General features: G+C 46.7%; 2 protein-coding genes across 2 annotated transcripts; one reads left to right on the forward strand and one right to left on the reverse strand.

Annotated features, from left to right (window-relative positions):
* Positions 1–508: 508 nt before the first annotated feature.
* Positions 509–9,465, reverse strand: LOC135815023 (cytoplasmic dynein 2 light intermediate chain 1-like). The gene is given in 17 exon segments (XM_065328243.1): positions 509–1,113; positions 1,522–1,614; positions 1,913–1,964; positions 2,152–2,194; positions 2,889–2,959; positions 3,361–3,440; positions 4,032–4,112; positions 4,409–4,477; positions 4,634–4,696; positions 4,944–4,949; positions 4,952–4,996; positions 5,370–5,448; positions 7,194–7,282; positions 7,657–7,726; positions 8,077–8,111; positions 8,302–8,354; positions 9,111–9,465. Coding segments are annotated over 17 exon segments (1,191 nt in total). The 5' UTR covers positions 9,169–9,465; the 3' UTR covers positions 509–909.
* Positions 9,466–10,343: 878 nt separating this feature from the next.
* LOC135815025 (FHF complex subunit HOOK interacting protein 2A-like) lies at positions 10,344–25,227 on the forward strand. The gene is made up of 21 exons (XM_065328249.1): positions 10,344–10,548; positions 10,699–10,777; positions 13,314–13,411; positions 14,171–14,239; positions 14,593–14,697; positions 15,777–15,899; positions 16,181–16,318; positions 16,753–16,863; positions 17,479–17,561; positions 17,863–17,971; positions 18,476–18,552; positions 18,914–18,993; positions 19,373–19,488; positions 19,804–20,435; positions 20,691–20,781; positions 21,410–21,476; positions 22,103–22,167; positions 23,276–23,416; positions 23,618–23,724; positions 24,080–24,134; positions 24,790–25,227. Exons 1-21 carry the CDS (start codon positions 10,504–10,506, stop codon positions 24,904–24,906), a joined length of 2,508 nt encoding a protein of 835 aa, XP_065184321.1. The 5' UTR covers positions 10,344–10,503; the 3' UTR covers positions 24,907–25,227.
* Positions 25,228–25,300: the final 73 nt, after the last annotated feature.

Below are 25,300 nucleotides of genomic sequence, written 5' to 3' on the forward strand. Positions count from 1 at the left end.
TGCAGACTGGTGTGCAGTAGTAGCAGTACTGCTGTGCAATCACATAGGAACTGCATAATGATGGATTCCATGGCTGGAGAATTTGCTGTCCTGTTCCGGCGTTTTGCTTGTTGCGTTTTGGTAAGTATTCACTGAAAGGATAAATCCACGTACTAGTCCATATGCAGTACTTGGGACATAGAAGAAGCACATGGAAAGAAAAAGAGAAGAATTTGCAAATATGTTTGCGTAATAAAGTTTATTACGCAAACATATTTGCAAATTCTTCTCTTTTATTAAACGTGCTGCCAAGCACATAGAGTTAGCAGGAATTCCCTGGCAGTGTGGCTATCCACACACATGAGCTCGTATTGTGAATGATGTTTGAAGTTTTCAAACTGTACTAGAGAGTGAACAGGTGTAGTGATGTGACTCACATTTTCAAGTTTGAAGTTTTCAAACTATACTAGAGAGTGAACAGGTGTAGTGATGTGACTCACATTTTCACTCAATTCTTTGTCAAGCCATATTGTGGAAGCATGGCAACTGCAAACACGAAATGCTTGTACCATAATTATTAAAGGACAATAATTATTAATTATACATTCCACGAAGCACACACTACAATTCATTAATCTGTTCTCAATGCTTAAAAAAGGTAGATGCTGTACATGAAAATCTACGAAACCAGTTTCCAAAAATTCAATAAAGTTAATAATTATCTACGATGAACTTTTCTAAGTACTCGCTGACTCCTCTCTACGACGAACAAATGACTTTTGAAAACTTCAAAACATCATTCACAATACGAGCTCATGTGTGCCCGAGGGCCTGTGGCCTTTGCTAGGTAGGAATAATACTTGTCTTAATCAACTAGGGCTCAACTCTGCCGATGTGCCACTTTCAAGGCAGGATTGTGTGTGGTGTGCTTCATCTTCTCTCTTTGGAGCTGGATGACGACGAGGTGGTGCGGTCACGAGCTGTTGCCGTTGTCTTGCCAGCGCCGTGCTGCTGCTGTGGGTGGTGGCGTCGGTCTCCGCCTGTCCGCTGTGGCACGTCCTTTCCACTAGCGTGTGCCTGGCGCTCCTGCTCTCGTGCCGCCCTCTCCGTTGCCTTCTTGTATTTCGCCAGTTCCTGCGAAACACAGCGAACACCATCGTGACTTTATACTCGGACTGCTGTGTTTGTGTAATGTTGAGCACAAATCGATTGGATGGTGGCCAACACACAGCGAATACCATTGTGACTTAAAAACTCCCGTGTTTGTGCAATTCTGAGCACAAATCATTGCAAGTAGTTGGCCAAGTGCATTCGTTTGTACACACGTACGCCTACATGTACTTCGAAGCACATACAATGTTTTGAGCACATAATCGCACGTGATTTTACTACTGTAAATAACTTTTAAAAAGCCAGGCGTTCCCCCTTATTTAAGCATTGTACCACCACCCATGCAACTACAAGTGGTGCATTGCCCTGTTCAATACAGTCAGTCACACATGATCATGTGAACGGTGTGCCCCAATGTGGAGGCTAGCTCACCAAGTCCTTTTGTGTTCTCATCTCATCGACAATGGCCTCTGCATATTGTGGATCAGCCGCCGGGTCTCCGTCCTTGTCCTCACCTTCCTTTGCCTTTGAGAGCAGGTAGTGCAAGAGAAGTAACACACCAAATCAAGAGCCAGGCCAACAAGAGCAGTAGAGTGCCATACGTTGGGTGCATACGACCAGACTCACCCAAAAAGCACAGGGACTTTATAGGTGCACCATGTTCACTTAGCATTGCTGACTATCATCTGCCTGTCTGAGGAATCTCACAGCTTCGAAGTTAGCAAATCTGGTGCGGTGCTGGCTGATAACGTTGCTAGCTGATAACATTTTTTTAATCGTTAAACCTACTTTTAGTTCGTATGTACAATTATTAGATTCTTACCGCTGGCGGGAAGAATCCTGCGAACGTGTTCTTCCAGAGCTCAACTGGTTTCCTGCACATGTACAATAACACAGTGATTACCGGTACTGTCAAATGGTAAGGTAGGGAATGCTCATCAGACCACTGTAGTGTCACTCATACTCTGTCATAGTCGCTGACCAAACATAACAGTATCTACAACGACTTGTCTTGCATTCAGCAGGCATGTGCCGCTCACACAGTGAGTCGGTGTGCCTCACCTTGCATGGATCTTCATTCCGCCGTCTTGCATCGGCGGTGGGCCTGTGTAATACAGATCAAGACGCTCCTGTTAGATCAGACCGAATGCAATTGCCCATGTGGTGCATGATGTACTCTTGGTACAAAGCATAGTGGCGAAGACCTAGAATTAACCTACCGTAAAGTCTTGTATAAAAGCGGCTTCTATGACTTTCTTGGTGAAATTTTGCAGGCTTCTATACAAGACAGGTATTTCTATGTATGTCAACACTAAAACCAGGCTTATGTGTGATTTGATGGGCCCAAAATTGCGGCTTCTATTCGAGGGTGGCTTCTATTCAAGTGCGGCTTTTATACAAGACTTTACGGTATGTTGATGTCGCATGTGGTAAAATGTCTTGTAAAACTCTAAGGGGCTACATGTATGATGTATGTGTCAAGCCATTGAATGTCTCGGTAGCCCTGTCAGTTCCGTGCCTTGTTGCAATATCTGACTGTAAAATACTAAGGGCTTCAATTCTTCAGCAGAGTTGCTCTTCCAGTACCGTACCCAAGGAATCATACACTGTACCCTCACTTATCCTCCCCCATTCGGGAAGGGATCCACACGATAAAGCTGCGGATATTCTAAGCTAGGATGCACTCTACATGTATTTCTGCCAAGCGCAATTACGTGTAATACACGAGCACAGGCTGTTAGCTGACTGCCACTCCATAGGCCAGTCCACAATAACCTTGATAACGGCTGCTGTCTTACCGATAGCGCCCAGTGAATCTGCTCCTGCTGGTGCTATTAGTGGCTTGGAGTCATCCAGCAATACTGTACGACTGAACAGTTAGCAAGAGCAGCACATCGCAACACTTCTGCAGCTACCCATGCAAGACAGCACATCACAATACAGTTCCAGACTACCAGGCAGCTACCCATGCATGACCGCACCAATACAATCAACGCGAGAGGTTGCATTTGATGGGGAAACTTTCCCTCGCACATGCAGCAGCGACTGGCTGTGCTCACTAAATCCCTGTACATTGTCCATGCCAGCTTCAGGTCGCAGTTTTTCGAAGTCAAAATTTACGAAAGATTGCTGCTTAGAATTTGAAGGCCGCAGTAATTACCAAGGTTGTATGCTTAAGACAATTAATTGAATATTTGAAGTACTTCCCTTTGAACTACTTCAGAAGTAGAAGACATGGTGTACGTGACTTGTACACTGGCGCATTCTCACCTTTCCTGGGTACCAAACGCCATGGAACACAGCAGGGCACGAGTGCGGATCATCAGATTTTCCGACGTGGTGGCACAATACTGCAGACACATGTAGTATCACAGAGAAGAAGGATGAACAGAGAGTGGGACTCTAATCATTATGTGCACATGTGACATGCAGTGCCAGCAGCTTATAGCAACATCTACAACCAAAATGTCACAACGAGGACATTCTATTCTAAGAGTGTGGCTGCAATGCTTAGCCATCATTGCCGTAAGATGAAACTTTGAAACACAGCATCTTTGGACCTTTAGCATGTTTACACAATTGATATGCTAGACCATGAAACCATTCCAGGCAGAGCACCTCATTGATGTGCCCATAGTACATGTACGGTGTAGACCAGGCTGAATAGTGACGGTCAATTCTTCAGCCTTGCAAGCTGTTGAATGGTGCAATCCCAGCACAAGTTAGTATGGCTTCTGCCGTAGCATTGCTATCATCACCTCCAGCGATGGGCGTCAAAGGTCAGGTCAGGTCAGTACATGTACCACACTAAAACCAGTCCGCTGGCCTGTACTCGACACATCCTACGCAGTTAACTAGTTGCTGACATCAATGATGTCATGAAGATGGGTCATATTGAATGAAGTTACAAACTTCTGATGGAATGACTAGATGCCACCTACCATCAGTGATGCACCATTGATATGCGCAAGAAACCGTAGTGTGCTTGAAACGACCCGCTGCTTTTCTGCGTCCACTGTTTTCTGTCAGACAACACCACATTTACATCCAACTTTAGGCAGAGAACTGACATAGGTTATCGGGTAAGAAAGATTGTCAAAGTGCTGATTGGGTATTATGCCTGCAGCTGCATTGCATCAATCAAACCGGGGGCCCAAATCATGGCCACGCTGTGCAGGGAGCCCTACACATACCATAATGGTATATGTACTTGTAGGGCTCCCTGATGCTGTGCATATGTGCTGTGGATCAAGCAGAACAGACAAAGATGCCGGCATCGATCTGTGAACACCTGGACGTGTCGGCACACGTGGCTTACCCGGAATATGTCGTACTTCATTCCAATGATGGCGATGGGAACTTGCAACGGGTTGAGCAACTCGGTGTCCTAGAAACAGCCATTCGGAGAATAAAACCAGTACAGGTAGCTTTCTCATCATGTATACCAGATTCTACCCTGCACAGTGTATCAGGAAGCGTTATACAGATCGAACATACAGAAGCAGCACTGGAATTCTCTCGGTGTGCCGTGCAGTGGACCTACCGGGTGGTTCTTTCCGAACTTTGCCCAGCCCACGCGTTGTGCTTCAGTGTGTCCAGAGCCTCTCTGCACAAGATGTCACGAGGTGCATAGCTTGGCAATGTTACAATGGGAAGTACAAGTACAATAGCATTGTACATGTTTGACAAGCGATACTAGTACACGTACATAATGGCATCTTACACAGCAGAATTATTTTGCCTGGGGATCCTGAGGAGGGTGAAAACTCCAGTTGCAAGAAAACCTCTGCCTTCTTTGTGATGTCACCTTGTATCAGTTCTATAGATCTAGGCATGCACCAATCACTGCTTACTTCGCGTGTTGCTGCTTCAACTGAGACACCACCGACTTCACAGCTTCCCGTAGCTAAAAACGTGGAAGGGAGGCAATAGAAACAAGGCAACATACATGCCATGTACACAACACTGCATGCATCGCCAGTCAACGGGACCCCGGGTGTGCTTCAAAGTAACATACTGTATATACTGGCACCGACACACTCACGTTAGCCTCGGATTGGGATCTGCAATGGCACTCATGTACATTTTTTTTAAATATGGACAAGCCCCATGTACCATAGTTGAGGTTATGCTCTTTCTAGCAGCAGGCAGACTACAGCTAGTGCTAGCGATTGTCCTATACATGCGATTCAGTGCACCGCTTGTGAGGGTGACTGTGTGGACCGCAGTTCTGCATTGGGATAGAAATTGATTCGGCACTGGTATGACTGTCGCTGTACCTTAGCCATGAGCTCCTCAAAAACTGTCCAGAGGTTGTTAGGCTCAGACAGGTCCAGCACCATCACCACAGACAGGTTCCTGCACGAGAACACAACAAACGGAGAAAATACATGTGGACTACATCGCTGCATGTACAGTAGTAGGCTGGCAAGTGTGTCCCGATACACAAACAAGTGGGATGTCTCTTGACTGTACGGACAGTATTCATTGACAATAGGCAACAGCTTGATCATACAGCATAGAAGAGAGCCTATGTTGCCTGGACCCTCGTGCTCGGCTTGAAAGCATGTACACCAGTCGGAGCAGCAATGAATCTTCCTCTCCTCTCGACTGCATATCTGCCCTAGTGCACGGACTGTGTAAGCCGCCAAGACGTCTGAAATTGCGGTGGAAGCATGATCTACCACTCACGCACATCTCCCTGGTCCGACTGCATGCCCATGCTTACGTGTCTCTCGCATCGCCGCAAGAGTCCTCCACTGCCTAATGCCTATCCGTTTCGACCCTTGAAGTGGCTCAATCTCTATCCGGTTTCTCATGCACGGTGAATTTTCAATGCCGCGCTATATTTGCAGACTGAGCTGCGGAGATACAATTGAAAAAATCCCTGAGCCTTCACTGCGGTATGTAGTGGTTGTATAGGGAGGGGAGTACAATACTAATTGTGACGTGTTCCTGATGACTTATTTACATTACTACTGGTTCTTTGTGAAGGAAACTCTCAGCCACAGTGCCATGCCGGCCAAATACGCTTGAAAGTAAATGATTACGATAATACAGGCAAACCCCCCAGATCCGGACACCCCTAATCCGGGCACATCCGTCTACCTGGCACCTTTCCGACCTATTTAGAGTCACAAAAAGGGGCTTTTCAATGAAAAATGGCCCCAAAAACCATTGATTGGTTTACTTACAATTATGTACGTTTTGAGTTTCGGGCAATTCTTAGTTACGGGCAGTGCTCGGTCCGAACCTGCCCGGATCCGCCCGTGGGGACGGTTTTACTGCCGCTGAATGGCAATGGAATGCGATTCAATCAACATACTATTATTCCCGTAGCTATGCAGAAGACGTTACTTCAGTAACATCTGGCGCTAGCCAGGGTCCACACAGCTTTAATTTGGTGTTTGTGTGTTTGTTTGTGTCACGGCAAAAAAGCATAAGATGTTATAAATTTTTCAATTCTCCTTTTTTTCAGGCATATCCTGGGATTCGAACCCGCACTATCGCCCTACATGCATTCCCCCATACACTTCGCATTTATACCCATTCTTCCAAGTTGCTTTACGTTATTATCTTGCGTTTGAAAGCCCTATTTGAATATTGCGGGCAGCTGTATGTGGCCAGCTGTGTTTGATGGTACGGTACGGTACGGTACGGGAGACGGTGTCGTATTACCCTCGATCGTACCTGTCGCGTACCTATCCCCTACCGTACCGTGCCATCAAAGACGGCTGGCCACAATGCATATTCAAATAGGGCTTTCAAATGCAAGATCACAATGTAAAGCAACTTGGAAGAATTAGTATGTATGCGAAGTGTATCGGGGGATGCATGCAGAGCGCGCGATAGTGCGGGTTCGAATCCCAGGTTATGTCTTGAAAAAAAAGAGGAATTTTTTAAAGAATTTATAACATCCCTATGCTTCTTTTTTTGTCTAGGTCATCAAGGCAAAAAAGCATAGCGTAGGGCCCTGAGCTTCCAAGCTCTCTCGTTATGTTGATTGAATCGCATTCCCATGCCAGTGGACTGGTAAGTTAGGTGAAGAGAGCGGCATGTGCACACAACTTTTTTAGAGCTACATGTATCATGGTGTGACTTACAAGATAATGTTTGGCTTCACCACAACCTCAAGGAGGTCCGCCAGTGAGCTACCTCCACCCAGCTCCCATAGGTGAACAACATCCTTGCCCTACAAGTGTGAAGGAGCAGCCAAACGAATGCACACAATGAATCACAAGCAAGCACAACGAAAACAAGCAGTGCACAAACTGGTTCGGATTTCTGGGGCCACAAGACCTGGGACTGAGATGGAGTGAGGGAGAGGGCGGGGGGGGGGGGGGGAGAGAGGTAGGGGGGGGGGGGAGAGAGAAAGAAAGAAAGATAGATAGAGAGAGAGAGGGAGACAGCGAGACATAGAGAAAGAGAGCTACACAAAGGCATTCAGGAAGGAAAACAGGCAGAACGGGAGAGAGAGAGGGAGCTCATGCGCACCGGTATGTAGGTTCCTACCAACTTATGCCACGGTAAACAGTGAAAGTGAGTCATGAAAATGTTTGCACTTACCAGGTTCTGAAGGTTTTGCTTTCGGTAGAATGTGTATTCAAGTCCCGTCGCAGGTCTTCGTTCATCAGTTCTACATGTAATCAAACACATTACAATCAACAATGCATGCTCTAGTAAGATGTAGTAGACTGCCACATGCCTGCATTGTACGTACAGTCAACTTCACTATACATGTGCAGGTCATCTCAGACCTCCCCCCCCCCCCCCCCCCCGGCCCACCTTACCTGGCAGCACAATATTATGTACCTGCTAGTCGTAGGCAGAACTATTATGCTTTCATACAGCTGCCTGTAATAGGCAGCAGTTAATCAGGAATTGTCCAGAAAACAGGTCGAGTACAGGGACTCTAAACGAAAAATGCCCCAGCTGGAAAACAGAATATCGTGGATTGGTTAGATTCCCTCCAGCATCCTAACTTACCTTTCTGCAAAGCGCGAGATGATAGTTGACTTACCCTGCAAGTATCCAGGAGAAGGGCACAGCACATATACACACATCGAAATGGGATCAATGCTTGGGATTTGCTGCACAAAATACTGCGGCCAGTTGCATGGCCCTCAATTACGTAAACGTGGAACCAGAATGGGCGCCCCTCCACCACAATTCAGTCATGTCTAACTAAAGTATAGGCCCGGCGATACTTACACCATTCTTGCTGCCAATTACCAGCAAAACACTTTCCTTTGGCCGACTACGGGCTGCAGCACACACATCACATCAGAACAGCAAAGAAGAATCTACAGTGTACCCGAAGCTGGCTTTTTGTGCTTGCTGCCAATAATATGCAGTGGATGGATGCATTTCTGCAATGCTCAGTTTGTGATTCAGCTACCATCCACACACCTTGCCATGAGGACCTTGCATGGCTGGGATAGACCGGCACATGTGGCCTTGCTATTCGCGTGTGGGGAGCAAACACCTTTCCTAGGCTTCACTAGAGTTTCGTTGCTCCTAGCATACTCTCAATGTTTGAACGCATGAAGTTTGTATGTCACTAGTAGTGGATCCTTCAAACTCCTTCCGGAACTGGGCAATATCAGCGATTTGACATCAGTGCAGTTTTACTGTGACCAAGTGTTATATTTCGGACATCACCAGGGATCATTGTTTTGAACTGCAATGCACCCCCATGCGATGCATGGCCACACGATCTTCCGCTTTTCAGTAATACACATGTGTGATGGAGACATTCTACACTACCCTATGCAGCATTTGCAGCCTTACTTGATACTGATAGTTTTTGCCAGGCATATGCGGTGATGAGAGCATAGCACAAGGCGGAGGACATACATGTACAATCATGGTATTAGATGCTGTCAAACCAACAACATGTACAATCATGTACTCCACGATCACTGTTTCCATACCATGCATACGGTGTGGCCTCCGTCTTGTGCTATTGTCATCATCATACTATGCAGCACCATAGCCATAGGCATAGGGCATACACGTACCTGCTTCTTTCGCCTGGTGCTCCGTGGCCGCAACGTCCCATATCAGCTTTTGGGCCATTCTTGCCAACTGTTGGAGACGTCGAACGTACCTATGAATGACTGCACCCCGACACACGTATATCTACGACTGTGCTGGAAGTCAATACTCAATACGACAGTAGCGGTCCATGGCTGGTCACAACGCTACTGTAGCTTGGGAGCGCTCAGTAGAGCTGTAGAATAGACTCGATTGGCAGTTCGGGCGCTCGAACCACAGCCAGGCACAAGGAATAAGAAGCCAGAGATGGCCAAATGAATTCAAGTTTTCTCTCCTCACAGTAAAAATCGAGAAGGATAGTCGCGCTTGATGTCGACGCGCGCACTGCTGTCTCCAGTCTGGTCTCTTTGCCAACCAAACGCTGTCCTGCCTGCATGCATGTTACAGGTCTGCTCTCGATATAACAACTCTCACTTGTACATAAACCTCGTTAGTACATAAAAAAGTCAAATCCCGCGCCGAAACAGCATCACTCCCATACAAATGTTGTTCTACACAACATAATTCTACATTACATAAACCTCGACATAACACACGCTACGGCGGTCCCCGACGTGCGCACTCTCGATACAACATAAATTCACGTGCACAGTGTGATCAAGCGGTAGCTGTAGCTAGGCAGTTTAGGCCAGTTTAGTCCTACATAACGTAAACCTCGGCATAACGCACCCTACGGCGCAGTCCCCGACGTTTACACTCTCGATACAACGTAGATTCACGTGCGCGGCACAATCAAGCTGTAGCCGTAGCTAGCCAGTTTATTCCTATGTGCATATAATTATTCTGCGGCATTGATGGTATCTGATGTCGATGGTGGTACAGTGTGTATATGTTTGCACGGTTGAACCCGTCTTGTAATACCCTTCATTTTGAGGTGCATCTTGTATTTTACACACGGTTTTCTACATAACATAACTCTCGATATAACATAATGTTTGCGTGGTCCCAGAGATTACGTTATATGGAGAGTAGACCTGTAGCATGTACATGATGATGTACATGTAGCTGTCGGGCGCGGGTACGGGTAGGCCTACTATACGAGGGCTTGTCACCCTCGGGAAAGACACTCGCTCATATGCAGTCCGCGCTATGACCGACCTGACGAGGTTATCCGTAGCGCTAGCAGCTAGCGGCCGACTTGTGCACTTGCAAAAGGGGTTTCCCTCGCGATCCTGGCCTTGCCTTTACTGTTTACTTTGAACTGGAGAAAAATGTGCGAACACTGAAAATAGCAGAAGAAAGTATTTGCCTGCTGTGTTGTCTGTGGAGCGTCCTCTCAGTTGTTATTGTCAGCTAAGTTGGTTTCTAGTTTCTTACACAGTCGGGAACATTTGAGAGGGTTTGTGGTGCTTGAAAATGTTTGGACGACTTGCGTCCTTCGTCCAGCAAGCGGCAGAGGTGGTAAGCTATCTTTCCCTACGCCCCTTCATTGTCCTCGATTCCATAATTATGTATCATGCATTTGTGACTGATTGGAGTTTGTTCATCTGTTCAGCGGCCTCCAAACCCTGATCTAAAACACTGGTGCTGTGTAATATTGTAATTCTGTAGTTGGCACCGTCAGCGCCCCTGCAAGATGATTTCATTCACCACTGGAAAGCTGTGACCCACCAGTTGCTGGCACCAAGAGGTAAAGCAAACTTGCGTCAGTGAATTCTCAAATGTCTCTTGCGTATACCGGTACCATACAAGACAAAAAAAGCAGCCTCGCCTGCTGTAAAAATTGCGGGTGTTGCCTATTTTTAGTTGGGTGCAAATTGGTTTTTTTCGCCCAGTGTCAGTTATCTCTCAGCATTTCATTACACATAGACCATGCAGATTTAGATCACAATTCTAGTGTATTGGTTTAATTAAATTTTTGAAATGCTAATACAAGCCGTGTACCTGGAAGGTTTTCTACTGTACTAGTAGTAATAGGTTTTCAGTTGACCCGACGAGACCACACGACGCTTGCAGACAACAGCACAAACTATTCACCAGCCACACTCCACTCGCTTTATGGACGAAACGAGACTTGTCAGGAGTAACGTTACTTGCTATCGTGCAGTGTGGCTAGTGAACTGCTCGTGCTGTCGTCTGCAAGCGTCGTGTGGTCTCGTCGGGTCGAATGAAAACCTATCACTACATGTGTATGTACAATAAATTGACGGACCCATTGAAGATGGCAACAAAGAATTATTGTACTAAGGGGTCATCCGGCATTATTCATCATTTTCAAGAAACGAAAAAAGTTTAGTTAACCCTTTACCGGCAGCCCCATACTTGAATGCGTCGTAAACGACGCATTTGACATGCATACTAAAACCATGCCTGGTATGACAGGAAGCATCAGCCCACGGGGATTTCCCGTGGCCCTCACACAGCCTAGGTATGATCCTATCCGTAGCTGAAGAGATCTACGCGTGTCCCATTTGATTTCATTGAGAACTGCGCGATCGAAAATTTACGGAAATACACGCGCGCCGACAATGCCGTCTGCCTCCGTCAAAACGTCGTCAGGTGCATTTCCTCTTGCGCAGTGAGTTCCTTTCGTCCTCAGATGACTTCTCCGACGAGGACCTAGCAGAGCTTCGCTCTGGGACCCACGACAGATAGATAAATACTTCGTTCCAGCCGCCGATGCAAGCGAATTTCAAATTGCGGAGCGGAGCGCACGCCAAGTAAATTCTCACGCAAATATCGGGAGCTCCAGCCGCTGAAGACGATGTCGTCGTAATGTACCTGGAAGAATCTGATGGTGCTTATGGTGTGGAAGCCATGGAGAGTGATCCCCGTGTCGACAGTCTTCCAGAGACGGAATTTTAGGCCATCGACTTTTCTACGTACCTGAGTGACGGCAGCGCTGCGCGACTTGCGCACGACCTTACGGAGCCATCGGACAGCGATTTTGGGGCGATGCTGCTCTCAATAGGGCTTGAAAGTGATGATGTCAAAACGGCCAGGGAGTAGTAAGTTGACATCAGATTTCTATTTTTGGATCCACTAAGGTGTGACTTTGCTATTGCCTAAGTATGTGGGTGCATAGCAACCCACTCATGTCGCATGCAGGTGTGACTTTTATTTCGCCACCAGTTGTAACCCCGCCCCCAGTAGCCAAATCAGTCAGTTTCACTGGTTACATCACCTTGCTGAGAGTAAGACGGCTTGAAATGTGCTTGGATCCATACAAAAACTGGATCCAAGTGGATCCAATTTTTGAAATTGTTGCTATGCTGTGACGTAGCACTTTCAAGCCCTATTGCGAGCGAGGCACGGCCACTGAAGTCTGTGATGGCTATGGCGTTCGTTTCCACTCTGAAGTCGACTTGTTTTGGCAGTTTCATGTCAATGTCGGAATCTGACGATTTGCATTGTGTACAATTTCCGTGTTTAGACGTATAGGTGCCAATTTAGTAGCGTATGTGTGTGGTATGTGAAAATAATTTTTTCCATCGTCAAGAAGAAGTACCAGACTTCCAAGAAAACATAACTTGCACATACAAAATGTGCCCTCGTTGTGAGTTATTGGCATCCTTCTCAATGTTATGGATTTCATATACAAAATGCACTTGCCGGTAAAGGGTTAAGACCCTCCCCCACCCACCCAACCCCCCCCCCGAACTTTAAAATAGATTGACTTGACAGCTGGAATGCATTGTTGTCTCACGTATCAATATTTTTCGAAACGAAACTCTACTTGACCCACCTACCCATAAACGAAACTTTTTTTCTTTTTGTGTAAAAGATCGATAATTATGGCTAAGAGTGTCGTCAGACTTCTTCATCTTTTATTGAGAGTCTAGCCATATGGTTAGATGAGAAGGCAGAAATGCCTATGTATCTGGTGAAGTAAAATAAAAACAAAGAAACAAACTTTGAAATTTCACCTTCTATAGAGCCGTTCACCTTTCTGTCATGCACCGCACACTACAGTATAGTCACTATAGGCATACGGCACATGAGAACGGTATACATGTGTTGCAATGTGCAGGTTTACACCTTGCTCCCTGCAGCTGTACATGATTATGGTACTGGGGAGGGGATGAGTTGTGATCTACCACACGACGTGCATGTGACTCATTCTCCATTGTATTGCAGCATACGTGTAGATATTGGGATAGTCTCCAGTTCATGGTTACCCCACATATAGTCGTCAGCATTTGTCTGCTGTACCTGCGTCTTTATAGATGAACACCAGCCAGTCGAGGCGACGAATGTGCCCGATCATCTCACCAATATGGTGGAGCTCCTGAATCAGGAAGAAATGGAAAGCGATGGAACTACGGTCAGTCTATGCAATAATCTCGTTGTCATTTCTCTTTGCTCTCTCTATGTCCCTCTGCCTCTGTCTCTCTCTGTCTGTCTCTCTCTCTGTCTGTATGTCTGTCTCTCTGTCTCTCTGTCTCTCTGTCTCTCTGTCTCTCTCTCTCTCTCTCTCTGTCTCTCTCTCTCTGTCTCTCTCTCTCTGTCTGTCTCTGTCTCTCTCTCTCTCTCTCTCTCTCTCTCTCTCTCTCTCTCTCTCTCTCTCTCTCTCTCTCTCTCTCTCTCTCTCTCTCTCTCTCTCTCTCTCTCTCTCTCTCTCGCTCTCGCTCTCGCTCTCGCTCTCGCTCTCGCTCTCGCTCTCTCTCTCTCTCTCTCTCTCTCTCTCTCTCTCTCTCTCTCTCTCTCGCTCGCTCTCGCTCTCTCTCTCTCTCTCTCTCTCTCTCTCTCTCTCTCTCTCTCTCTCTCTCTCTCTCTCTCTCTCTCTCTCTCTCTCTCTCTCTCTCTCGTGCATGCGCACCTCCCCCCCCCCCCGCACACTGCTCTGCTGTTGCTCTTCTATCCTCTGCTTTGGTATTTCTGTGGATTACTGGCATACCATGCTCATACCATAAATCTTTCCATGTTGGAGACTTTACCTTGCTTTGTGAAGTTTTTGAACACTTTTTTGCCGCCGTGTTGCTCGTTCAGGTAATAACAGTTAGTAGTCTGGTATTCCATAGCTGCTGGTAGTTCTACAAGGTAATACTGAACTCTTGCTTGTGTCTTATGTGCCTGTGAACAGGGACCTTGTATGGAGTATCTATTGCAGCACAAGATCTTGGAGACGCTTCTTGCACTTGGAAGAGCTGATGTGAGTGCAGTGTAGCGGGTAGTTCACTCTGTGCGCCATCTTGGGCTACGTTATGTTACAACTCACACAGCTGTCTTCCGTGAAGTGTGTTTGCAGTTTGTGTGCGTGTGTGACACCTGAGCAATTATCTCTCTGCTGCAGCAAAAGGATTGTGTTCGAATTCATGAATGCCTCTCTATTTATGTGTTGATCCGACACTGAATCGCTGGGTCAGTCCCCTAATGTGAAACGAGGATCTCTTTTCCCCTAGCTGAAATGCATGTAGCTGCAAACACGATACAGTCATCACCCAATAGGTTCCATGGTGCTTAACGGGACTTTATTGTTCATGTATTTCTCTTGTGCCTGCACAGAGTCCTCCTGGCATGAAGCAGCAAGTTCTCAAGTTCTTTACGTCTGTCATTGGCCGTGCACAGCAGCCGCTCTTGCCCCATATCCATGTCCATAAGCCTGTCTTGGTAAGAGCGTCACGGTGTGTGTGCATGCGTGCGTGCGTGTACATGTACTGTGTATATATATGTGGATTGTTGGGTGGTGAATATAAGTTAGCCTGCAATATCTCACTTTCTTAGACAGGAGAAGACACACATGTGTTGCTCACTTACAATGTAATGCATGTATATGCTTACTATTGCTTTGTACATGTTACATTGTACTATAGTAAGAAAGCTGCCAATTTCATCGCTCACTCAACTCTAAACATTTTCGAAAAGCTTTTCGACCCATTCTCATTAGTGGATACATGGGAATGAATTGCAGCAAGTCAAGCTGTTCTAAACTCTTTACCTGAAGTGGCAAAATGATGAGACTTCATGTATCAACCCAGACCTTTGTCTGCTGTACTCAAACAGGCGCCATTTCTCTCTCCCTCATACTTCCTTATGTACGATATCTAATAGGTTCTTGATACTAGCCGTTAGCGCTAAATCTCATCACGCGCCTTTCTATTCCAGTATATACTGCATAGTTCGACTTGCTGTACTTCATTACCGTGTATCTAATGATGAGAATGGGTCGAAAAGGTTTTGGAAAGGGTTTTGAGTTGATTGAGTGATGAATTAATTGGGCAACCTTGTTGCTATGTGTGATAAAACAAATTGTCTTCTAAATCCCACACGCTCTCTTCCATTAACACTGCAATAATTCAACTCATTTCACAATATTACGTTTCGGCAAATTGCCTTCACCAGGTTCACATAACATGTACTGTAGTTTCTTAGCCCTCTCAAAGTGCATGTTTACATGTGTATTTCCTTCTAGTGTCAGTGAGTTATCATTGATGTCTTCCGAGAGCTGCCCATCGTCGAATGCATGAACACATGGGTTTTCTGGTATTTGCAGGACAAAAACATATAACATATTTCACTTGTGCTCCCGGGATGTACCTCCGCGGTTCTATTTGGAGCTTGGTGATGTCTCCTGTCATCTATGTCATTCTCACTGGCATTATTAACATTGGATTGCTGTTGTTGCTGCTGCTGCTGCTGCTGTGGGTGCTGTTGGTGGCATTGTTGCATCTACTATCTGTTGTGATCAGCGTTTGATCCACTGTTGTGCTGAAAGCCGCGCCAGTCCTACGGAAGGTGATGAGGTGCATTTCTTGTGCACGGTGGCCAGCAGTCTGCAACGACACCCTCATCTTGCCAATGTCTTCCTGGAGGTAAGTTACCGTTCAACTCAGCATGTTGCCATCATTGCGTCTTGTGTTTTTTTCATGGCTGCCTTGTTATAGGGCAAGCCATTGTGTATGGCTACTACTGTTCACTCTTCTGAGTCTTCTCTCTGTGTTTACTAGGAGGATGGTACTGGGTCAGCACAATAAGTAGATTGTATTACTCATGTGTGCATGGTGTTGCCCCGAAATGTGCTCCTAATTTTGACTGACAAGCACTGTGTACTAATTATGTACTGTGGCCGCTTTGTGTTGTATCCTTGCCTCAGCAACGGCCAACATCGACCGCGGCTGAACCCACCAGTGCAGCTTCGACAAAATCGCCTCGCCCTCAAGCCTACACCATCGACCCCGACCATTCGAAATTCCACCTTCTTGCTGCGTTGCTAGAGCTGAGCAAAAGTGAGGTGAGCCCATTGATATCATTGACTACTGGCTATGATGTCTGTGACTGTAGAAGCCTTGATGCCAGCTATGGTGTTTCATTGCTATTTCTGCAGAAACATGTGCTGAACAGTGGCAATTTGCTCACTGCCTGTTAACACTGTGAAGGGAGCTCCCACCAACTACCGGTACATCAGGATATTCAACTAGAACATGTGGACTATAGTATGTGTGTATTCTCCCATGGCTAGCTCTGCAGTCATGCTGTGTGTTTGATGAGTACTTCAAAATAAGTAGATACACCATCCTCATGGGCTTGCTCGGCCTTGTACATTTACATAGCTGTGCTGATGAGGCCACCTGAGAGGTGAGAACGAACATCTCATGTCTCTGATTCTATCTGGCACTTTCTCTCCCTGTGCATGTGTCCGTGTCTGGAATCTGTGCTTTTGTGTAGGACCGACGTGTATCACTGAAGGCATGCGAAGGCATGTTACTGTGTGCATCGCTGGACAACGAGAGTACTGCCCGGTCCATAGCCAACAACTCGCCCTTCTGTCAGATTCTTGTGAGTGGGTATTCTCACACACTGTGATCGTGATTTCGAGGGGGGGGGGGGGGGAGGAATTTGGGACCGTTCTTAGTACTTCTTACCAATACATGTACCAGCTTATGTAGTTCACAAGGCCTGGATCAAGCCACACTATTTACTGGTGTTTCCCTCCTCTGTATTTGTTAGCTATTGCTATTGGTATTGCTACTGATCTTGTCCGTTGTCTGGCATGGCCATAGCAATCAAGTGCCCGTCTGGTATTTTTTGCAGTTTGCCGTGAGGGTACCAGGTTCAAGTCCTGCTTGGAAGCGGAAGGATTTTTTTCCAGCCGTACTGCGACCCACAGTTAATTGGGAACTCGTGGCCTGGCACGAGGGAAACATGGATGCAGTGAATGGGATTTTCGGTCTTTGACCACTTTGTGGTGGGTCTGATCTACTCACCTCCCACCGTTTAGGAGCTGCATCTGCACCTTGATCCAAGAGGGTGGTGGCGGTCCTGCGGATGCAGAAAACTGGGCCTTTGGCCGAGTCTCACGTGAACCGTGAATTTTTTTTGCCGCGAGTGGTTTTCTCATACACCGTGTACTCTTTTCTGTGCTATCATCCTCTGTTTTCAACTCACCACTAGGCCGACCGTGTTCAGAGCACATTCGCGTCCATTCCTCTCGACTTGCCGGCGCAGAAGGTGCTATCCTGCTCAGCTAAATGGGGGTGAGTGGCTGCCAAAACGCCGACTATTATTAAAGTTTCCCCAGGAAGCACGATGGCCACTTGACTATGTGCCAATGTTTGTGGCGAGTATGACCTCATTGTATATCTACTGTCGTGCGGTGCATGTGTGCTAGTACTTGTATTGTGCCAGGAGCTGTATCCCAGGAGTTCACAGCAAAGTCACTGATGCGAGGCTGTCATGTCGTGGGATTGATTGGCCACTGTGCTGTGTGCGCTCCCATCTGCTGTACTTCTCTTACTTCTCCTGTACCGGTGCTGTGTTGGTGTCTGTGTGGCACAGTATGGAAGGTGGTACAGACGAGGAACCGGCGTACGAAGGTCGGACGGAGCTGCGTGCATGGCTATCATGCCTGGACTACTTCGACCGATTGGTATTGTCGTCTCATTCGGTGAGCCAGTAGCACACTTTTGTAGCCTGTTTGTAAAGTTGTTTTTGGTAAAAGAAAGAAAAACTTGAAGAGAGCAAATTCTGTGAATTTTCATGGTTCAAGGGTAAATTCTACCAGATTCGCAAAAGTGTTTTTTTCCATTTACGGTAGTGCTGTCATAAATGCAACTATTGTTCTTGCCGTGGTGGTGTTCTTGAAGTTGGAAGTTCATGTGCATGTATGACTGTACTATTCTTTTGTACTTTGCGCACGTCCCACTGAATATTACACCTGCCTCATCTCTGAACACCCCAAGGCGCGGAGTTTTTTATCCCTATTTGCTGTTATTTTGCGTTTTATTTTTCTATCTGATCAGGAAACCTATCGAATTTCGTAATAATTAATTATTGTACCTATTGACATTCAGTGCTTTACAGTTTTCAATGTGTAATGTATGCCGGGTATCCAATAGTTGCCGGTGAAGATATTGCTGTAGAGATCTTGTGTTCTTGTTGTTACATGCAGATCATTGCCAGTGCTCTGTTACAGAGCTTGGACGAGCGTTTCTTCAAGCCTCAGCTCCAACCCCGTCTTGCGCAGATGTAAGGCAGTGCAGACTGTACGGAGTGTGCCCATCCTACGTGAACTCTTGTGGTACTGTTACCGTGTTACGTATGTATGCTATCTTTTCCGTTGTGTCTGTTGCTCACTGTTTCATGTCTTTGCTAGCTTTACAGTAAAACCTGTCAAGGCGACCACCTGTCCTAGAAGACCATTGAAACCAGGACCAAGGGGTGCTATTTTCAGTCAAATGACCCTGGATAAGGAGACCACCTGGTAACAGAGGCCACGTGTTGAGGGTCCTATGATCGGTCGTCTTAGACAGCTGTTTCACTGTATTTTTATTGTGTGTGTGGTGCCGTGTGGTATTGAGTCATTGCTGTGCTGTGTTGCTATCATCAGGTCGGAACATGGTTTGGTTGTGACGACGTGTCTGGTCACTAAGCTGGTTGAAGTCGTGACGGCGCCACTACTAGTGCACGGTATGTCTGTGTTGATCATTGCTTTCTCTGTGTAGAATGTCCCCATTTGAGGGGTGATGTCAGCAGGTCCGCAGTTATGACCGTATTCTCCGGGATAAAGCTCTCTCCTTCTTTCTATTGGACTGGAAGTGTCACAGTCAAACTTGTATTTGTTTGGGCTGAATGGTGGATTTCTGGCCTATTTTTGTTAGAAATACGCAAACGCCTTTGACCCTGGAAAGATGGTATAAACTGTGGATGTGGTGACGTAGATAAATTGACCAGTTCACAATTTTTTTCTTGACTTTGGAGCGGCTAGGCTTCTTGTAGGTGACCCGTTTTCATTCTCTTGCTTTCTCTAATTCTCTCACTCCATTCCTGTCGGGTCCTGTGTGTTTAGGTCTGATCCTTCTCTTGATTGGCCCTGGATCACAATCAGACTCAGACTCGGACTCGGTAGATCAAGTCGAGCTGTGCCAACACTTGATATCTCGCTGTGATCACGTCAACGAAGAGGTTAGTGCTTTATGCTATTGAGTGCAGCAATTCATGCCGACACCTTGCAGAGTGCTACATGTGGTGCGCCCTGCCTTTGCCACACTCGAGCACTCTTAGCACACTGGGTGCACCCTTCTGTGTACAATTAATGCTGTGTATACGATGAGAACAAGCTCTACAAACGGATGCCCCTCACAAGGACTTACAATTCAGTTGTGCATAATGGCTGTTTGTTCTAGGTGTGCCACCAACCACACCTTTACAGCTAGACATTGGGAAGTAGTCGAATTATTGTTCATCATTTTATTCTCTTTGTGTATTTTCATTCCACAGCTGAGCCTCGTCTCTCTACAGTTATTCAACTTGCTTCTGCAGAAAAATGACCCTCTCGTCATCCATCGTCTTGTCTTGCATTATCTGGCTGATGATCTTCACTTGAAGCCGGAGGCACGGGAGAATGGTGGTGATCAGCGAGGCACGGCAGAAAGTACGCGACCAGCCAGTGGCGATGGTGGTGGCGAGGGAAAGAACTCGACATTAACGCCTGGTGCACATGTGTCCGCGCTTGCAGAGCAAGCTGACAGTGCAGCAGCATCGGAGTCTGAATCGCAGTCAGGCACACAGTCTCCCGGTGACCTCAGCTCTCAGGTATCAAGCTCATCGGTGGACAGCTCCAGGCCGGAAACACCGTCATCGGAAAACCGGCCGGCAGAAAGTTCGCTTGCAACATCCTCCACAACAGCGAGTGCAGAGCAGCCCAACACGCCCACATCACCGGCACCTGTGCCCTTGACTTCCACTACGCCTGGCGCACCCACTGCTAGTGCACCGCAGAGTCTAGCATTTGCCAGTGGTGGTGATTCGTCAGCAGCCAGGGGTCGAGTGGCATCTCCATCATCGGATATAGAGCCCTTGGTTCAGCAGCTGTTTGCAGAGCGGAATCACTCCGAGCTGATTATCAACACGTATGTACTCAATGAAAACTTGTTTGTTCTGCGAATGTGTACATGATTGTAGTGTTAATACTTAATAGTTATGGTCATGTAGGATTTGGCATAGCATAGCTCTTCACTGCTATTGCAATGAATATTTATAGCAGAATGTTTGGTTTCGTGCTTGAGTTTGTGTGTGTGTGTGTGTGTGTGTGTGTGTGTGTGTGTGTGTGTGTGTGTGTGTGTGTGTGTGTGTGTGTATGCTGTGGTGGTCTCTTGTTGCTGTAGAATATTGACCATGCTGCCCGAGACTGTGAAAACCTCCTTGCACATGCCTACGTCTGGCTATGACGAGTATGTACGCGATGCACAGAATCAGGTATGCACTGTAGCTAGGCATGCGCATTGCAATGTTTCTACTGTATCTGGTTTGGTTTGGAGCGGGCCTTGTCTTGATCTCTACTTCAAATCTTCAATACTTCAAAGTAGCTATGCAAGCATACATTGGCGATTCATCGATATTGACAACAGAGCATGTTTGGTAGCTGGAGGCGGATTACCGGTAGTGGCCATCCAGAGCTACCAATTTCTTTCTTCTTTTCCATTACGAGTTTAGTGTTTGTTGGGTCCCACCCTACCTCCTGTCCACAAGGATATAAAATTGCAGACTTGAGTCGTCCACAGCATGCACTTATACAGTCAGACCTCGCATAACCGCACACATCCGTTTTCCAGAAAAATATCCGGATAGGTGAGGGAACCGGATAATCGGACACGCATACTGTATGTGTACATGGCTTGTGCTGTAAATCGGTAACCAACGATGTTCTTCCGGATGGCGAGGGATCTGGATAAACGAGGAACGGATAAGCGAGGTCTGACTGTACCATGCATTTGAGGGTTTTTTTTTGTGCACTCGCGATGACCTTTTTGTAGCACAAGCACTGGCATCGTCACCTGTCCTCCATCTTGGTCTTGGTTGGTGTTTGTCTTGTAACTTACTACAGGTGGCTCGGTGCTTTACTGCCTGTCAGAAGTGGTCATCAACACCCCTGTACATACCACCTGAACACGGTAAATTACCTCAGTAGCTGCTGGCCTATTGGGCTTTTTTTCTAGAAGTCACTCACCGACACCGATGCATGAGGCGTGTACGGACTTCAGAAGAACGCAGATGGTGACAGTTCCGAAACTCCCATTCCTTGTCAAGTTGTCATGTCAACGTGTTGCCATATTTCTGCCACTGGATATCCTGAGGTGTTGGGGGAATCTTGGAAGTACCCACTTCTTGCCCGTTTCTCTGGTTTACTGTGTGCCCTTTCACTGTGACCCACCAAGCCGCATGATGTTCTGAAACATGTTATAGCGGTGCTTTGGCCCTGAACCTACGGTATGACGGTTTATTCCTTGACTATGATAACCGAAACAAAACAAACTTCACTGTGGGAGTGCCTTTATGCAGCATAATTATTTGTGGAGTTGCACAATCTAGTTTTTGTACACTTGTGGCCAGGAATGCCTAGAACTGCTATATTTTTCAACAACATTAGGGGAATGTCCCCTCACGCCCCACTCGGCCAGACCTAGTCTCAACCCAATGCTAAGGGCCTGATATAGCCTCATAGGTACATAGAGTGGGTGTTCTGTTGTGTCGGCTAGGCATGTGATGATCGCTGTGTGGCCTTTGTCTGACTGTCCAGGTCAGTTCACCGAAGGTCCGTTCCTGCGGTTACTGTTCAACAAGCTGCAGCGTAGTCTTGATCAGGTGAGATTGATCGGTCCAGCAGCACACTGGAACTGACACTGTTGTCTGTGTCCACTTGCATAATGGACCATGCATTCTTTGCTTTTTGTGCCGATTGCTCACTTTCCGTGGTGTCCTCTTGTGTGTGAGTGGGAAGGGGGGGGGGGGGGGAGGGGGGGGGGGGGGGGTGCTTGTACTCGCATGTGTGGGCTGGTGTGGGTGTGAATGCTCTCTGGAGAACTGTCAGTGTAGCCTTCTCTACAGTAAAGTTCATTTCCAAATGCATGATTCCTCCTCCTCCTCATTATGTAGTACTTGAAGGATGTGTATATTATCATATTTAATACTATCAAATGTACATGAAACCAAGAGTACAGCCCCCCCCCCCCCCCCCCCCCCCCACTGTGTGCAACTCCCACATACCCTGCTGTCCCGACAGAATTTCAAGTTGACATCATTATTTATGGCGCAATGCTCCATGCACCAGTGATTTACAACAATATGTACGGGTGTCAACGCGTCACACGTTTTTCTTTGCAATAATTTGTACAGGATCGATTGGCAGGTTCCGGATTCGTCTGATAATCTGTGTACAGTGCGCATTGCATCATCAAAATGACGTCAACTTGAAATTCTGTCGGTATAGCACACATAGTGGAGATGCACACTCTGGGGGGTAATGTACTCTTGACAGCACCCATAGTGGAGATGCACACTCTGGGGGGTTATGTACTCTTGATAGCACCCATAGTGGAGATGCACACTCTGGGGGGTTATGTACTCTTGATGAAACCAAGAGTGTGTAGTTCGAGTGGATTCCTGGATTACATCACCTTGGTGACGTACGAGTAGTGCCTACAAGCAGCATTCAAGTAGGTCTCCTGAGGCACAACTGTAGCTCAGTTGCACGCACTACGTCACTTCCCGGTGCTTATCTGCACCAACTACGATGTAATCCCCGTAGTTCACCATGACAGACGCCCATGCAGAAAGGTCAGAGGCTTGCACACTCTTGGCTTCATGTACTCCTGGTATTATGAGTTGATCACTTGCACTGTTACCCGAGTACAGTGTGCTTCTTCAACCGCTATCATTCATGATGTGTTGCGTTCTCTCTTGTGTATTTCAGCCGTACGAGATCAACTTGACGGTGACTGGTTTGTTGACTCGCCTTGCCTACTTCCCACATCGCAATCTGCATGCCTATTTGCTGGATCCGTTCATCCCGCTTAGTGATAACGTGCGCTCTCTGCACTCAGTGTTACGACAGGTATGGGTGGTGTGTTCCTCTTCCACAGTTTGTATGTATTTATAGTGTCATGTCCACTGTGTGTGCGACTGTGCGTGTTTGTTTGTTCTTTTATCCAGACCTCACAGCTACGTACATTCCCCTTTGTGTGTGTGTGTGTGTGTGCCTATGTGTGTGTGTGTGTGTGTGTGTACGTGTGTGTACGTGTGCACGCTCGTTTAGATTTCTGCAGAGCTGTCTATTCGAGCGCAGCGCACGCCTGACTTCCAAGGAAATGTGCTTGCCGCACGAAAGCGCCTGAGCGGCACGTCAAACTTTGAAACTGCAACGTAAGCTGAACAATCTATGATGGCCTAGGCTTAGCAAGCTACATGTAACACCACTTACTTCCTAGTTCCTGCAATAGAATGTATTGTTGATCTCGTCAGTTTGAGAGGTACATACTGTGTAAAGTGAGTCACTGACTTGCTTTTGAATTATAGTGACCTTGATTGTGAGCAAAATTTCAGTACTTATCAATTTTGACAAGCCTGTAGTGTAGGACAGTAAATTATCCTGGTGTAAGGAACATGTCCTCTTGCCATCGTGCCTGGTGTACTTGTGCTTGCACACTGATGTTTACATGAGAACCTGCCGTGGTTGGTGGGTGGAAACAGGCTGCTTTCTGTATGTTCCTGCTTGCAGAAGTCAGACTAATCACCTATACGAAGCAGTTGTTGTCCTGGAAGAGTTCTGCAAGGTAAAATGTATGCATGTACACACACACACACACACACACACACACACACACACACACACACACACACACACACACACACACACACATAGCATTGTTTAAAAAAATAGTTTGTGAGTTCGTCGAATGAAGCGTACAGTTTGACAGAATGTTTCGTTTGCCTCTATTGGGGTTCATTTCAGGCCTAGAAATAATCAAAAAGTAAATCAAGGCTTTGACAGAATTGGAGTGAGCATTCGTGCAGTTGTTGCATCAAGGCTATGGTGGCATGCAGGTACACAACACGAAACAATCGCCCGTATGCTCGAAAAGTAGGTACAGAGTTGGGAGTTGTTTGCGACATGCGATCACGAGTCTATGCAACACATGATCGCATTCGAGGCTGTGGCCTGCTAGCATGTCCCAAACCAACACTGATGTACAGTGAGCACATACATGTACACTGGTACTGGTAGATGAATCCTGCCACACTGAGCCACTGAGAGCGGCATGTCTGGGTATGGGACCTGAGTGTGTCCCTGGATGCTGCAACTCCTGGTAGAGATGTATGCTACAGTGCAAGCCAGCTGTTTGCTGGACCCCAAATCATGGCCTGGATACGAAATTGTCCTCTCTTTCTTCTTTTTTTTGTCATTCTTGAACTTCTGGACTGTTGCAGGAGCTGGCAGCTATTGCTTTTGTCAAGTCTGCTGCCTACTCAACAGTGCAGTCTCGCATAGAACTCACCTGTGTGCCTCGTCTCGTGAAAGCCTGGAGTTTGTTGTCTTGTCTATAACATGTGTGTGTGTGTGTGTGCGCAGGCGTGTGCGTGTGTGCTGTACATAGCCGGTGTGCTTCATCCAAATTGCTGTGTTTGAATGCATTGTGCTTTGCTGTTTTGTGCTGCAAAATTTTAACTGCTTTTTGTGAAAGAGTCGGAGAGACATATACCAGTCCCACCTACCCCCTCCCCTATAGTCCCTGTGCACTCGTGTCAATCAGATTTGCTCTATTCCGTTTAGTCATTTTATGATATTCTCGATTTTATTCACACTGCTAGGCATGTGCAAGTGCTGGGAGTTGCACGATTCTACTTGAATAAACTTATTCTTGTGAATTTGTGATGCTTCCCCTGGCCCTCGAGTGACTATTATTGTAGGGAAGAGCCCCGAGCAGCATGCTACCAGGCA

This window comes from Sycon ciliatum, chromosome 4, assembly GCF_964019385.1.
Source record: "Sycon ciliatum chromosome 4, ocSycCili1.1, whole genome shotgun sequence".
NCBI lineage: Eukaryota > Metazoa > Porifera > Calcarea > Leucosolenida > Sycettidae > Sycon > Sycon ciliatum.

Coding starts and splice junctions, on each gene's coding strand:
- LOC135815025 (XM_065328249.1), top strand. CDS start 10,504: ATGTTTGGACGACTTGCGTCCTTCGTCCAGCAAGCGGCAGAGGTG. Junction 16,864..17,478: donor CGCCCTTCTGTCAGATTCTT/GTGAGTGGGTAT, acceptor ACTCACCACTAG/GCCGACCGTGTTCAGAGCAC. Junction 17,972..18,475: donor TGGTATTGTCGTCTCATTCG/GTGAGCCAGTAG, acceptor TGTTACATGCAG/ATCATTGCCAGTGCTCTGTT.